The sequence below is a fragment of the Eupeodes corollae genome, chromosome 1 (genome assembly GCF_945859685.1).
Source record: "Eupeodes corollae chromosome 1, idEupCoro1.1, whole genome shotgun sequence".
Lineage (NCBI taxonomy): Eukaryota > Metazoa > Arthropoda > Insecta > Diptera > Syrphidae > Eupeodes > Eupeodes corollae.
The window spans coordinates 167294229-167310729 of record NC_079147.1 but is presented as its reverse complement, the minus strand read 5'-3'; the positions used below and the strand labels follow the sequence as shown (position 1 = coordinate 167310729).

At 31.4% G+C, this 16501-nt stretch overlaps 1 protein-coding gene across 6 annotated transcripts in view; it reads left to right on the top strand.

Moving 5' to 3' along the window:
- LOC129953723 (probable serine/threonine-protein kinase DDB_G0282963) overlaps nt 1-10237 on the top strand; it is a 181748-nt gene extending 171511 nt beyond the window's left edge. For 5 of the 6 annotated variants that reach the window (XM_056067116.1, XM_056067112.1, XM_056067114.1 and 2 more), the window contains 2 exons: nt 1387-2777; nt 9773-10237. In XM_056067116.1, coding sequence (XP_055923091.1) covers nt 1387-2777; nt 9773-9833 — 1452 coding nt within the window. In that variant the 3' untranslated portion in view covers nt 9834-10237. Of the gene's footprint in view, nt 1-1386; nt 2778-9578; nt 9736-9772 lie in introns of those variants that run through there. The other variant, XM_056067118.1, reaches the window with a different exon arrangement.
- Nucleotides 10238-16501: the final 6264 nt, after the last annotated feature.

Below are 16501 nucleotides of genomic sequence, written 5' to 3'. Positions count from 1 at the left end.
AACTTAAGTTAAACAAATATTTCTGCAAAAATATCAGTTTCACTTCACGAACAAAATAGTTTGAATTTTAACTATCAAATACTTCTTAGACATTCGAGTAAATGGCTCATGCATGCCAAGATGACTGCTTTGTTGAAAAACATGCATTAATTGGAAACTTCAGGTATTGTGGTTGTCTCCATTGTAGTTTAAACTTATACAATTTAATAAATCAAGTGCATAATTATAACAGTTAAAAGTTGATGAATAAATACAATATCAATATTAACACTAATTTGATAAAGGCTTCATTCGAAGAAACTATATTCTATATTCATTAGGAGGAGGTTATGCCTGAGATGAGTACTCAAGATGGAGGGGACCAAAGTATTATATAGAGAGAGGCATCCTGAAATTCTTTAGACAAACGTTTAACAAATCCTAACATAGATTTGGATTTAGTAAAGATCAAATTAATATGCTTCGTAAAGTAGAGTTTAGAATTAAAAAGTGCTCCGAAATCTTTAAAACAATGAACGCGATTTAAAGATCAAAGTAAAAGTATGTTCCTTAAAAACAGTCATTGACTGGCATTTAAATGGGTTAAGGATTAGCCCATTCTTTTTGCACCAAATAACGAAATTTTGTATATCCTCTTGGAGTTGTAATAGATCCTTTGTACATTTTATGCTTTTCAATTTTTTCATATCATGGATTAAAATGTTACTATGTCGTATACAAAGAGGTAGATTATTGCTAAGTAGTCCTAAGTAGTCATTGTAGTAGATATCCTAAATGACTACCCTAAGGAACTCCTGATTTGGAAATGAAAGGCTCAGAAAAAAACTTTTGAATTTAACTTGATAAGACCTATTTTGAAGATAATGTGATAAACTGAGGAGGAAACCCCGACAAATTATTAAAAGATTAAATATAATGATTTCATGAGAAAGTTGGTCAAAAGCTTTAGAATAATCAGTGTAAATACAGTCACGTTCTTGACAGCGTTCTAGGGTATTTGAGCAATTATGCAAAAGTGCAAGTAGATGTTTTTGCATAAAACCATTTTGTTGATTGCATATGATATTCTTGCAGCTAAGATTTAAACAAATGGTGGGAATACGGGACAGTTTAAAGATAGGTCTGTAATTACTCAGACTCATTACCCTTTTTATAAACTAGTTTAGTAAATGCCTTCTTCCATATGGTTGGGAATTTACCTGATCTTAGAGATAGTGAAGTGTTTTTAAATGAATGCTAAGCTTACTTTATTAGTTTCCCGTTAACTCACTTATTTATTTCTTAAATTAAAAACAAAATTATAAATTATATTATTGATTAACTCATTAATATTTTCTTTTTTTCAATAAATAACCAAAATAACTTATTATAGTTCTTTTGTTGCAGAAAGAATTCACCGACGACTGCGTCTTCAACGAATCCATGGAACAGCACAACTACAACACATACTCATCAACATATAATTCCAATTCACGTCGCATCTATTATTTGGCACTTAATCGACACGGAGAACCACGCAAGCTTCAAATTCCACCCAGTCGTCCGCTGGGCAAATTGGCAACATATACAAAAGCCATAACTGGAACGGTGCCACAAGATCGTGTTGAAACGGTTATAGCGAAGATATTTGGCAAAAATCGTGTTAAGCACGGCATCCGTCAACTCTGTGATACTGGCAAACCAATCGTCGAATTGACCGACAAAATATTAAAAGCACGCCCCCAATGTCCTGCAACTAATAGCAATAGTAATAGCAATAGTAATAATAATAATAGCAATAGCAATAGTAATAAGAATGGCCAATTGAACGTTCCTGCTGCCAATGATAAATCTAGCAATAGTAGCCTAACAAATAGTAGTAGTAATAGTAATAGTAGTAGTAGTGGCCATACTAGCGGTAATAGCAACAATAATCATGTAATCAAAAAGAAGAAGAAAAAGCGGCGATGCCGGCCGGGTGAGAATGAAGACGAGCACAATTGCCAGCGGGGTGGCGGGCCACAGGCCATGAAAAAACGCCCAAATAATAATAATAACAACAAAAACAACAGACTGGCCAAATGCAAAGAATTAGCAGCAGATGCGGCGGCGGCTTTGGAATGTGCGAATCAGAAACGACCCAAGAAAGGTGGCAAGAAACAACAGAACGGCGGCGGTCCAAAGCATAAGCAAAATGGTGGCCAAGGCCCCCAAGGTCGTAGGGGTGGCAAGAAACTCAATCAAAATGGACGACAACAGCAAGGAGGTAGCAATAGTAATAAGAAAAACAATGGTAAGCAGCCAAAAAACGGCTTCAGTGGAGGCGAACGAATAACACAACTAACAACAACAACAATACATCCCATCATAAACGAAAAAATGGTGCGAACGCCAAGATCGCGACCCTCACCATCAACCTTGAAACTCACAACATCACCAACAACAACAACACCAACACCAACCACATCAACAACGTCAACGTCAACAACAACAACACTGGCAACCCTACTGCAAGTTGCCAACAAGGATCAGCAATCCTTTGTTAGCCATAATCAGCTCAGTAGTAGTCAAGTTTCAACAATAAATCAAACTTCAACTGAAATTCAAGACGACAATAATTCCGAAAGCGACGACACCACAGCTGAGGAAGAAACCGGCACCGGCGAAGCTGAAGCCGAAGAAGAAGACCTGGCTACTGCGGAAGACGATGACACCAGCAGCCATTTGCCATTCATTGGTGAACACACGCAACTGGTTGGGGGCGCTGATGACTTCCTGTATGACGATGACCTTGATTTGTGAGTCTTTTCCTTATTCCAAGTAAAAAATTTCATTATCAGACTTTTTTTTATCCTTTTAAATTAAAACTTTTGTTGTGTATGGTTATTACTTTTTTTTTATTTAATATTTAAATTTTTTGTGCATTTTCTTTTTGTTGTATAATATTATACAAATTTACGTTTTTTAGACTCAGGTAACAACAAAATCAATACAAAATTGTGACAAGGTTGATATTTAAAAAAAAGAAACAAAACAAACTGAAAAATTTATGAAAAGCATTTAAACTGATTTCTTATACAAAAAAACACATATTTCCAACTCATACACCAACATTTAGAAAACATTTTTACTAATCCCCAAAACCTTTCTCATAAATTCCCCTTTTTTTCTTAAATTCTCTATCAATTTTCTTTTCAAATCACTGACTTCTGTAATTCCTTACAAAAGGACCCATTTCAACCGCTTGGGATTTAGTTTCATTTCCAAGTAAATGTGGTAAAATTTTTATAACAATATAAAAATTAAAACACTTCTCGTTCACCTCCACTTTAAACTTACTTTATAATTCTTAATATTTAATTTAAAAAATAAAATTATCTCATCAGTTTTACTAATACATTTTAAGATACTAGCACATCTCGCATACTCACACAAAACACTTATTTTCACCATTTTAATCACCATGTAGTATTATTATTAAAAAACAAAAATCAAATACTCATTAACGTATATTTACACCAAAAACACCATTTTAAAAAAAAGTTGAATTGGCTGAAAAAGTATTTAAAAAATCATATAGACGACACTTCGAGAGTTGTTTTCAAAGGGTTTGGTTATAATCGATCTAAATATTGCTATAAATGGTTTTGGTAAGACTAAAGAACAACTAATAAAGGATTTAAATTTTTGAAAATCATGTCATCCAAATGTCTTCCGTTAGGTTGAATACGCACTGTTCAAAACAGAGCATCTTGTTAAGCGCTACATACTGCCATAAACTTTATTCAATTGCACTGATTCTTTTCCTAAAGGTTCAGTAGAGTTCGGAGATTGTTGCTGTAAACTCTATCTTTGAGGTAGCCCTATAGATAAAAGCCATTGGGATTAAGTTGGGGTACCTCATCGAATCTCTAACCGTGTTTGCGGTCGCACCATCCTGTTGGAACCACTTGTTCGATGAAAGCGATGGATAAGCTTGCAGTTTCAAGTCCAGTTAGCGCATGCCCACGCGGAAGCACAATCTTTCTTTGAGTTCTTGAACAATTAAAATTCTGAATAGATGTAACTTTACGAGTAAATCCTTTTTAAAATATCATACATTTTTAAGTAAACTCTCTTCAACCACTTAAATCTTTTCGGGAGTCCTTGAAGATCGACTGGGTCCTGGCCATGGAGTGTTTATATACACTCGGCCTGTCACTTATTCGTCGTATGCTGAAGTGTTAGCAAAACTGTCGACGGGTCGTTACCCTTAAAAAATTATTTGATGGGGAAACCGAGATGCTCACTTGACCAGTGCAACATCGTGACTGAGAAATCCGCACTTTCATATTACTGATTCCAATGACACAACTTCCTCCCCCTTCCCGCACCGTTTATTACTTTTTGAAATAATCGTGTTTCAAAGCATAATGGCTGAAACACAAACAAGCTTCAGCTTTTGCTTCGTCTGCGTTACGTTGGGCCTGCTTCGAGGTTTCTTTGAATGATATTTTCAATATGACATTTCTAAAATGGCACTTCTGTCATTAGCAGCTGTTATTTTTTCTCGAAATAAAAAAAATATGAGCTTTGAAATCGAAAAAATTAAATTTATCGCGGAAGTCTTTACAATCCCTCCAAAAAAATATGTATTTTGTTTGTTGACTTTTTTACAGCTGTTAAGCTGCCAGACAAAGCAAATGTTCAGCAAATTTTAACTAGAGCTTCCGTTTGGAGTCACATTACGTAGCATTACGGTATTTCCTTACGATTGTCAAATGAAACATGAAATTGAATCTTCATTGTGATAGCATGCACATGAACTCGTAAACGTCATGTGAAGCCGAAGCTGAAGCGTGTTTGTGTTTCAGCCATTACTCTTTCACCAGACACTCTATGCCATGTTATTGGACTGGAAATAACTTCTGACGAAAACAATAAATAACTGAAATAACAAATCTCATACATAGACACATTTCTTCAAAAAATTCTTTGACATTGGCCAAAAATGACTGTTCACACAGACCCAATGAACTTAAGACCTTAATATCAAAACAAGTATTAATTTTTTGTCTTCAGAACCTAAAAAGCAATTTATACTTAAGACATTTCTGCCTACAACCAAATAATTAAGCTGAAAGTTAAATTAAAAAAATGTCTAATGAAACAGAAATCATCAATTAAATATTTGATCTATGCCGAATAATTTTGTTTTCAAACAAGAACTTTCATTTCGATTTTAAATGAATAACATCGTATATTTAAAAAAACGTATTCATACTTTCTTAATCTCAAAAAAATTATAACATTTTTGAAAAGTTTCAATCCTTTGAAATGCTCGAGGAAAAAATAAAAAACTTTATGATTACTTACATTTTTCATAAATTCATTATAACTCACAAAATTCATCTTATTACCATTCATTTAATATCAAAAACGCCACACAAAACATTCACACAAACAAAAGAACACTCTTATTTATATACCACCAAAAAATAATTTCGAAATCCAGTTGTTTAGCAAAACATAATGTATGAAATTAAAATTCAATGCAGCTAAGAAAATTCTAATGTAAATTACAAAGATATAAAAATGATATCAATGCAATGCTATTTACACACTACGTATACATATCACATGTAATTAAATCAAACATAAATTAAATACATACATATATATAACATATGTAATAACACACACACATATATATATATATAAAAATCGACACATGATTAACATACAAAAATATATATATTTCAACAACCATCAAAATAAATTGTGTATAATTTCCTTAATTTTAATTAAATGATTTATTTTTGTAAATATTTATGAATAACATTTAAGAAACCTCGCTGCCTCTCAGTAAATATTAAAAAACAAAACAAAAAAAATATTAATAATTATATATACATGAGAAAAACTTAAGAAACAAATCTTAAAAATAAATATTTATATTAATTGAAGTTAATAACAAAAAACAAAAAAACGTATATATATAAAAATAATAATAATTTGTTAATTTGTATAGAGATTACACCCGCTAATTTAAGGATTTTTTTACCTTAAAAGAAAATGAAAAGAAAATTTATTTTAAATGTATACTACAAGCCCTCATACTTTTGATTATTATAAACCACTTATACACACACTATCACGTTTTTATAAAGTTTTAATGCTTTATTAAATAGTTGTTATGTAAAAAAACAAAAAAATAAATTTAAACAAATCGTCAAATTAGTCATTACTAAAGTATTTATGTATATCCTTGAAAAGCAATTATATAATTAAAACAAAAACAAAAAAACTACAGAAACGAAAACTAACAGTATGATACCAGATAAGTTAATAAATTAATAATAATAAAAAAAAAACTACAATAAACCGATAAGATTTTCTTTCATTTTTTCGTTGATGCACAAAAAATAAAAACAAAATTGGAGACAATGTTATTGTATTTAGTTTTGAAATAAAGCTAAAAGTTGGTTTGGTTGAAGGATATTTTAATACCTAACAGCATGATGGAAAAACTAGGAAGAATTGATTAACACTTAAGAAATTAAGTTTACGACTTTGGTTCTAGATAACTTAGAACATAATAAGGAAAGTCGTTTAAAATTAGAACAAAAAATAATTGTTTAGTTTTCAAAAACTTCCGTATACAGAATTGTTATCTTACTACAGTATTATAAATTACTAAATTATATTATATAAGAAATGGTGAAAGGTTACTTGTTATATCCGAAGTTTCAAAAATGAAGTTTCAAGAATGAAGTTTCTGGAAAACTTAATACATCAGAGGAGTGACAACGTGGTGTTTTCCTAGGCAAATAGGTTCAAATTTTAAAGGACGACTAACAAGAATGTTTACTTTAAAAAAAGTGTATATATTTTATGAGATTAAAAACTCAGGAAAGTGGATACACATATCTAGAGGAAAATGTGTTAAATTTTCAATCTAGTTAAAAATTCCGATAGGAAGTTATTGCAATCGGTCCGATTTGTCGAAAACAAAATGATTGCAATAAATAAAAACCTAAGAAACATTACTGAATGTTGGTATAAAATTATTTTTGACCTAAATATCTTTGTATAAATTCAAGGTCTTGGCTTCAAACTTATTTCATCTTATAAAACAATGCGGTTTTCGACATTCGTCAAGAATTGTACAGGGTAATCCATTTCGCGGTTTCAAAAGTAAACGTAAATATTGTGTGAAACACTACATCATTTAAGTGACCTCCAACCCAATTGTAGCAAACATTGATTCTGTTGAGATAATTTTAGGGTACTTGATGAATAGTGGTTTTTAAATGCCCAAGAGTTAAAAGTTCATCTGCATAGACAAGGACTTTCACGTAGTCCCACAAAAAGAAGCCCAGTGGCGTCGAATCGCATGCTCTTAGTGGCAAGATAGAAAATGTCTTTTGCAATAAAGCCATATTCTCTCGAGTTGTATGGCATGTGGCATGTCGCATCGTCTTGTTGAAACCACATATTCTTAAAGTCATATTCTCCAATAGCAGGCAAAAAAAAAGTCGGTTATCATCACCGTCCATTGCCTTTTGTTCAAGCAACCATTCCTCGTATCAACGACGTTGTAAATGGTCAGCTGGCTTCATTATTGTGTGAGCTGGACTTTGTGTGGATGTAGGCCTAGATCCAAATTGAAAATATATATTAATGTGCCGTAAGACAGTCCTAATTCTTGTGAACGGCGAGCAGCGATATTTTCAGTGGTACGAGCGAAACGATTTCTTGACAATTTTGCCAATAGCTTGAGTAGTATTCAAACTATAATCTCCTTTTAAAGCACGATATGTAGGTGTGGCACAATCAAATCTAGGAACTAATATTGATATTGAAAGCAAACTATTTTATCATATGACAGGTTTAAAAGTAACACGAAAAACTACAAAAACAACAAAATTCTGACTTCAAATTATTTATCTCTCACAAAATATTGTTATGAATGTTTAAAGCAAGACAAATCGATCGAGATGCGGGTAAATATCACTGTGGGGCGCATCCCAGCCTCTTCTATAAAATCGAATCGTCCCCTTTTTAATTTTCAAAATAGTAAAAAAACATTTTTGTTTTCAAAATTTAAATTAAAGGCGCACTGAAAATTAAAATCACTTTTGCACACATTTAAAATTTTATTTTTTATCGAGAAAAGTCTTGCAGATGTCAATGCGCTGCTCTTTACTTAAAAATGTGGGGGTATGAAATACTGGTGGTTTCAAGTAAAAATACCCATGAGTAGACAAAATATGGTTCAGTAATATGTTAGTAATTCTTCTTTTTTAAGCTAGTTAATCTAAATTAAACTTTAATCTGGAGCTGTACATTTTTAGATAATATAATCAAAGCACAACGCAACGGCGCAAAATTTTAATGAACCTTTTACTACTTTCAAAATGTTTAACCTTTGCTAACTAGTAATTGGCTAATACTATTTTTTAAAAAACCGTCATCCGAACGTGTCTAAAAAGTGAAAGTTCGTGCAAATAAACAAACCAAACAAGATTAAACGGACGTATTAATTAGAATTCCCAACTGAAAATTGGACGATTCCATCCAGATGTCATATGAATTTAACAAATTGCTAGAAGTTAAAGTAGCCATTCCGTGACTTTAACTTTAGCAAATTGTTAAGAAGATATTAAAATCATGTAAAATTAATCGCCTATTTAGGCCTAGTAAATTGTAAGTGCGTTGAATAGACATTCGATAGGTTTTGGGTTATTTTCACGAGCACTGCCTCTTGCGAGGAATTGACAAATATTTCAAGAGGAGTTCTTTTCATGAAAAGTGTTTTCTTAAATTAGCCGGTCGGATTGGGATTAAAAATGTAAGTCTCCTTTATCACTGACACGTTACTCGCACCCAATGGGCTGTTGCGCCACCTAATTTATTTATTAATTATATATACATATTCCAAAAAGTTTCCGTACAGTTGTGTTTTGTTGATTTTCAGATAAAATATATATTATTAATTATTATTAAAGTATTTTAAAAATCACAATCACAATTTTTTTAAATTTGGTAAAAAGGTAAAGGTGGAAAATAAGTTTTTTTCAATGTTCAAAAAACGCTAAAATCAGGCTGCTGTACGGAGACTTTTTGGACTAAGTGTAAATAGGTAACAATGGATTTAACAATTAATTAAATCGTTTAAAATTTTGCACCTATAACTTTAAATTGATATATTGATCGTGAAGAAGGTTACATTTAATGCAAATTGGAACCCAACATGCTGTGACATTCAAACAGATTTATTTACCATTTTTTATTTGACGTGGAAGGTTGAAAGGAGACAGAAGGTTTTTAAAACTTTTTATATAATTGTACTTATTTCGACTAGAATTTTTGAAAATAATTTTTCAAATTAAAAAAAATCTTCTACAACTTTTAGATAGGTTAAAAAACTATAAAAATGTAAACAAATAAATGCTTTGAAAATTAAAGAGAGAATAAAAAATTGTCTTTTTGTATATTTTTTTAACGTTTACCATCAATTTGATTAAAATTATATGAAAACGGTTAATATTTATTTTTGCATGATTGATTTTTTTAACACATATTTCTAAAGCATGACTTTTATAATTTTTTTTCAGTGCATGATTTTTCAGTAGATTGATCAAAACGACCTTACTTTTATATGATGTTGATTTTTTTATTTTGGCGGAATTTGGATTGATTTTTAAGTATAACAAAATTCAAAATTTTAAACAAAAACAAACAAAAAAAAACGAGTAAAAGTAATTCCAAAATTGATCAACATATTTCCTTTTTGACATTTTCTTTTTAGCTTAAACATTGGCCTCTGGGAGATATTTCTTCTATTATGGATAACAAAATGGTTCTTCTAATTTGAATGCGTTCAATAAATTTGTTTTATGAACTCCATTCGAATTCTGGTTGTGACAAATTAAAAAAAAAAAAGATTTATATAGTAACACTTGGACAATCAGAGTTAACCTACAAAAAGCTACTCTATAATGGTACCTTTCATTTTACCAAAACACATTAAACACATAAACTATAACAGATGGCTATTTACAATTAAAATTCTTACACATACCCAACGCACTGCTTTGAATTTTGCTTTGTTTACAAGTTTTTTTTTTACTATATATAAATGTACAATTAAATCATTAAACAAATACTACTTGAAGTTCTTATCACCTATAAACTTTTTGAACTCATCTTAAATAATAAAATAATAATTGTTTACCTATAAACAATGTTGTAATACAATTCCCTTTTATTCTGTTTTATTTTTATATTTTTAATTGCATGTAAAATTTATGACATTTGAAATCATTTTCTATTAGTTCTTAAAATTTTTAAATAAACCTATACGTATTTCTTATCTTAATTAGTATTTAATTTATTACTAGTTAGGGATATTTAATTTTGAAATTATTTAAAACAAACAAACAAAAAAAGGAATAAAAAACTTTTAAGACTGAAAAATTGTATTTGAGTTTATTTTATTTATAACTTTTATGATACATAAAACAAATATTCATCATGCTGTTAGAAGTTTATAGGAATATCGTATAAAACGCAAAGCTTTTGTTAATAAAAAAAATATCCAAGGGAAGGTAATTTTTGAAGAAGAATTTTCAGAAAGTCCAAAATTAAGTAAGTATAAACAATTTCTTACCTTTTCTTTTACACTTCAGAATTTTCAAAAAATAGTCAGTTTACATCCAGCGTCAAATTACGAAAAGAGGTTTATAAGGGTCACGAAGTGAGAAGGGAGAACATAATATCATGGTCATAAAAAAGCTGTAATATTGAACGATTGATGCATTTAAACATCATAATTAAGTTCTCAATTTTAAATAAAATACGTTACATATGATCTAGAAGCTTAATAGTATATAAAAAATATGTGTTTCAATTAATTTTTCTTACAGGCTTATCTTAAGTGCATGAGTAAGTAAGGAAATAATACAATTTTAGGTTAACACACGCAAACAATACAAAACGTAAATAACATTTAACATGAACTTACTTTTATTTCGGTTGGAGTTACAGCGCATCGTGCTCCTTTGCCTTAAGTAATAGAACCCGCCAGCTTACTCGATCACTAGCATGCTGTCTCCCGTTTCGAATACCAGATCCGTCCTCTCGAAGATATCAAGGGATCCTTCATCCATCTGGGTCCATGCCAGTAAGACTGGGATGATTAAGGTAAGACTTAAGGAAAGGCTTAAGGCTTAACGAAAGGGCGATTTGAAAGAGTATACGTTTGATTTCAGCGCTGATGTCATTTGCAGAGTTAACAGCAGTTAACTCTAAAGACCCATTTTTGTTCACTTCAGACTCGATATCGGGAAAGGCACTCGTAACTGCTCTTTTGGTTCTGCCTATGATGAAGAAGTCATCTGCATACCCAAGGTATAGTGTAGATTTTTAAAAGATGGTGAAATTGGTGTTGACGTTTGGCGTTTCGCACCAATCTCTCACAGACAATATTGAAGCAGCTACATGACAGGCGGGCATGTTTTCTTCGCACCAGATTTTGGTTATGATTTTGTGCATGCTTCTTACCAGTTCAGCTCCCGCGCGATTGAAAGCTCTGCCTGTAAACCGTCTCCAGTCTGGTGATGACTATTCTGATCTCATTCAGTTTGGGTGGGAGGATCTCCAGATCATCAACCAAACAGATTTGTCGGGGCTGCTTGTTGGCGGGATCGTTTACTTCATCGCCATTAAGCAGCATAATTATGTTGAATTGATTCAATACGTTTTTCGTTTAAAACAGAAATGAACACCAAAATCTATAAAAGTGAACACGCTACATAGTTTTTGCTGTGATATACAACAATCAAATACACTACCGATTTGATTTGAGCTTTAGAATACTCATGGTAAACACAGTCAACTTCATAAAATTGTTCTAAGTTGGTCAAAAGCTTTAGAAAACTCATGGTAAACACAGTCAACTTCATAAAATTGTTTAAAGCGTTTGAAAATATGTCTGAGAATTTGTGGATATTTGAAGCGGTTGACCTTTTTTTCACGAAACCATGTTGTTGTTCGAAAATGACATTCTTACTTAACAAAGAAAGACCCGATATCTAACACTTTCTAACTGAGAACCTGCTAAATTGCTTCAGTTCATATTTAACCGAAGTTTTGCATTTAAATTTGAGAAAACAGTTTTCGCTTAGAGGATTAGCTCGTTAATGACAAGATTACTAGCAAAAAGTTTGATTTGGACTGTTTGCATTCGTTTTAAAAATTGAAAAACAATTATATGATTTAAGTATTTAGTACTTATACAAAAAAAATATCCAACCTATGTTCATTGGTGTGGTATTTATTGACAGTACAAATAGTATACAAACATTTGATGGAATAACTTCATTTTATTTTTAAGTCAGAATTGCACAAAATTTTACACCAATAAGTTGTTAAAGGTAATACATTTTTTTTCATTATTAATGAACGCATTTTCACGGGTTTACTGTCAATGCAAGTCCAAAGCTTGACGAGAACACCGTATGACTTGCTAACAATCACAATCGATGCGATTTTCCGAAGTAAGTTTTGGGTTGGAAACTGCACCTAGGTTCTTTGCGATTTCAACGAACTCTATACGACAAGAATTAAAGAAGATACGCGGAAATTATGAAAGCTACAGCTTATTCCTAGGATTAAAAAACACTTTTTGATTTATTTGGGCTTAGCAGTATAAACAATGATTGTCGACCAGCGCTTAAAAGCTCAAGTATGTTTTATGAGTCATAATGGACATTTACTAGCATGTATAATTTAGCACCATCAGTGTTTTACAATACAAGAAAGTTTATTGACATACATTGAAATAAGCAGAGGACCGATAATAGATCCCTGTAGTACTCTTCTATTATTTGATAACATTCAGAAAGTGCTTCATTGATTTTGACAGCTTCTAGGTTGGTATTGGTTAAGTAAAAGTTTATTAGTTTAACTGCTTTAGAATAATAGTGAAGCTTGGTTTATTTTTTCAAAAACTTTTGAGAGAAAAGCTAGGGTAGATATGAGCCTAATATCATCACACCTAAAGGGCTTAGGCACTGGTATGATTTTTCCCTTTTTGTCCATTGAATTGGAAACTCACTTGTCGAAACAATTAAATTAAATAGATGAATAATGCATATAATATGGTAGAAGAACTGTCAATAAAAGTTTAAGAAATGAGGGATGTATTTGATCAATAGAGAATTAATAGAGAGAACACTTACGACCAAATCTTCAGAACAAATATCAGTAAATTTAAACAATCGTGTACTTGAAGCTTGAAGTTTCTCTATTATAAGCAGTGGTATAAAAAGTGCTATTGAAGATAGAGCCACTCGAAAAATCTTAACACATTACTGTTGAGATATTCTACTTGTTATGCAGTTGAGGACGTGAAAGATTTAGATCCCAATTTACACTTAGAACATCACTATGAATTAAAAGGTAGTTTATGTTACCGAAAGCCCGGTATTCTAAGGAGTTAGTAGGAATATGTATACTTGAAAGTCGAAGTCTTAGAAAATAAACTCATTTCTGGAGAACACTGATACCGATATTTCATTATAAGGTTAAACTTTGCTTTTGTCACTAATTAGAAAAATGAGTTGGAATATGTGTGTTCAATGGCACAGTGAGTCGATTACATGGATAGAAAGGACACAATTTTTTTGTTTATTAAATGAGAGATACATTGCAGGTTTCACTCAATTGAAGATATTTCAAGCCTCTGCCATGCCCATTCTTGACGAAATATTAGTTGTATGAAAACTTCTCTTAATATTTTTCATTCTTATTTCATGATTTGTATGTTAATTATATGTACAAAAGTTTTAATATGTATATTTTAGAACCATAGAAATAATAACAGAATCAATAGAAGCAAAAAATAAAAGAGAAAAGGATGAACTTTTACAAATAAAGATCACTGTCAAAGTCTTCATAAAAAGTAATTGATGGAAAAATTTTCTTCCACTTTGATATACGGACCTATATCGCATCAAATTTATAAATAAATTGTTCATAATCATATTTCTGACGTGATTTTGGAATTTTGAAAAAATAGTCATTCCATGTTTTCATCATTCGTTCGAACAAATCCTGGCTTCCGCTTGTCAATAATAAGACCCAATCTACTTTTCAACAATGTTTGAATATGACTTGTTTTTCGTTAATAATAATTGCTTTCTTTCCAAAACCTTTTTAAATAAAATTCAGGTTAAATGGACAGTTCTAAATTCGAAGATTTATAGTTAAAATAAATCACATTTAGCAAACTACAACTACAACTTTTAGTAGGCTTACCTATCTGAGATTTCATTTTAGCCTTCTCATTTTTCACATTCTTTAAAAATTGAACGAAAATATATCCGTTTAAAAGGCTATTAAGCTATTAAAAAGACAAATTCATCTGTTTTCTCTTAATCTGTAAAAATTTGCTTTTATATGTATTGGATATGACCAGAACTCACATCAAAGCCTCATTTACAAATAAGTGTTGCAGTAGCGTCATGATGTATGCCTGGTATTTCAGAAATAGTTTCGCAATCTTCTAAAGGAGTTCCTAAAGATCAACTGCAGCCGAATTTTTAGTAACCTCTCGCACCAACTTAAAAAATGGCACTTTTTACCAACAAATTTAATTTTTAGGCTTACACCTACTTCAAAAAAAAGAATTGAACCGCTCAATTTCACACTAAATATTTTCATTTGTAGATATAGGTACAAAATTACTTCCTTCATATATTTTATGAGCATATTCGTGAATAAAAACGAAAACATATTTTAAGTTTTTTTTTAGATGTTTATTTTAATAAACAGAAATTTAATTAACCTATCAACAAATACATTGTTTAACACAATAAGAAAACTAAACATTTTTACAAATATTTAATTAAATTAATTGTGAGAGAAAAGAACTTCTTAACTTATACCTATTTTCGTACAGATGTTTGCATAGTATCCATAGTTTATTAAAAAAAACTTATTTGGGATTCACCCCTTTTAATAACTTTATTGTTAATGTTAATTCTCGGAACAACTTTGGTGTTCCAAAACTAATTTATTAGCACTCGCACCTCCTACTGTTTAATAGCTCGAGTCGATACCATCATCAACACCATGATATTGGACTTGTAGATTGCTACCGGAAAGCAAATAAATTCATTTTTATGGGAACCTATTCTCACATTTAATTTCAATAGGTGAAGAAGATTCTCGCGGCTCCACCTTAAAATACTATTATTAATAGTCATGATCATGAATCACCTTTTTTTTGTTTGCAAAATATTTTTTTAATACAAAATTTAAATTCAGAAACGATTTTTAAGAAACTGTTAGATATTTTTTTTTGGATTTCCAGAAACTCAGGATGATAGAAATTATTGTCTATTTTTTTGAATTAAACACGGAAGACAGGGCCAACAATCATCAAATTTTGTGTGACATTCTCTTCTATTCCTAACCTTAGGAAGCAATACACATTTTCTTGTGTTCTCTGGGTGAGACTTGTTAGTTATGAATCTGGTACAGGTTTGCAATCTTATGTGAATTTACTGGTAACTATTGATATGAAAAATTAAACAGCAATGTCTTGACTCCTGGCTTAATAGAGAACATTTGAATACAAACGAATTAAACAGTTGTATCTCTGGAAACATCAGGCTAAACAAATATAACAATCTGAAAATTATCTACACTAATATATTTATGAACGAAATTCTTGAGAGCAAGCTAATCTCTTTGCTAGGTGGTTTGCGGCCAATTCAACGCTGCCAGTGATAGTAATGACTCCACCTGTACTTGAGCGAGTAAGTGATTCTATGGGATCAATCTTTTTTTGCACACGTACTATGGCAAGAGTCCTAAGAAATCTTAACACTCATTAATCCGCAGGTCTGGATGGTATCCCCGCTATTTTTCTGAAAAGGTGTTCTTCAACACTAGCAGAACCACTGGGTAAGTTTTTTCATCTGTTCTACTTCTCAGGTCTTTTGCGATAGCAAATTCTAGGTGGCACAACATACCAACATGCGCAGCCACAAAAACTGGACCTAAAGCGCTCTAAAGACTTGGTATCTCAAAGCAGAATTCATATTAGCTCCCTATTAGGTGACCTTAAGGGACACTGTCTTATAGGCAAACACGCAATACGACTTGGTGTAGCCTCAAATGACTTCTGTAAGAGCTGTATGGATGAAGAAGAAGAGGAAACAATCTCTCATCTCCTCTGCACTTGCCCTTCTCTTTCACTCAGACGCAAACTTCTTCTGGGGGACTACTCTTTTGATAATCCCAGTGAACTAGCTAAAAAGAATATCAAATATCTTCTTCGCTATATAAAAAGCTCAAAATGGTTCGACTAGTAAGAAGTAATTATCTAGATTCATTTGGTATCGCAATGGTGCTTTCTCTTAGCTTAAGTCTGTTGATTTTAATCCGCAGCCACGTTAACCTAACCTAACCTAACTCCTCAGGTCTCGTTCAGATTGTACTAACGTCCCTTCTTTCCAAGGTCATGAAA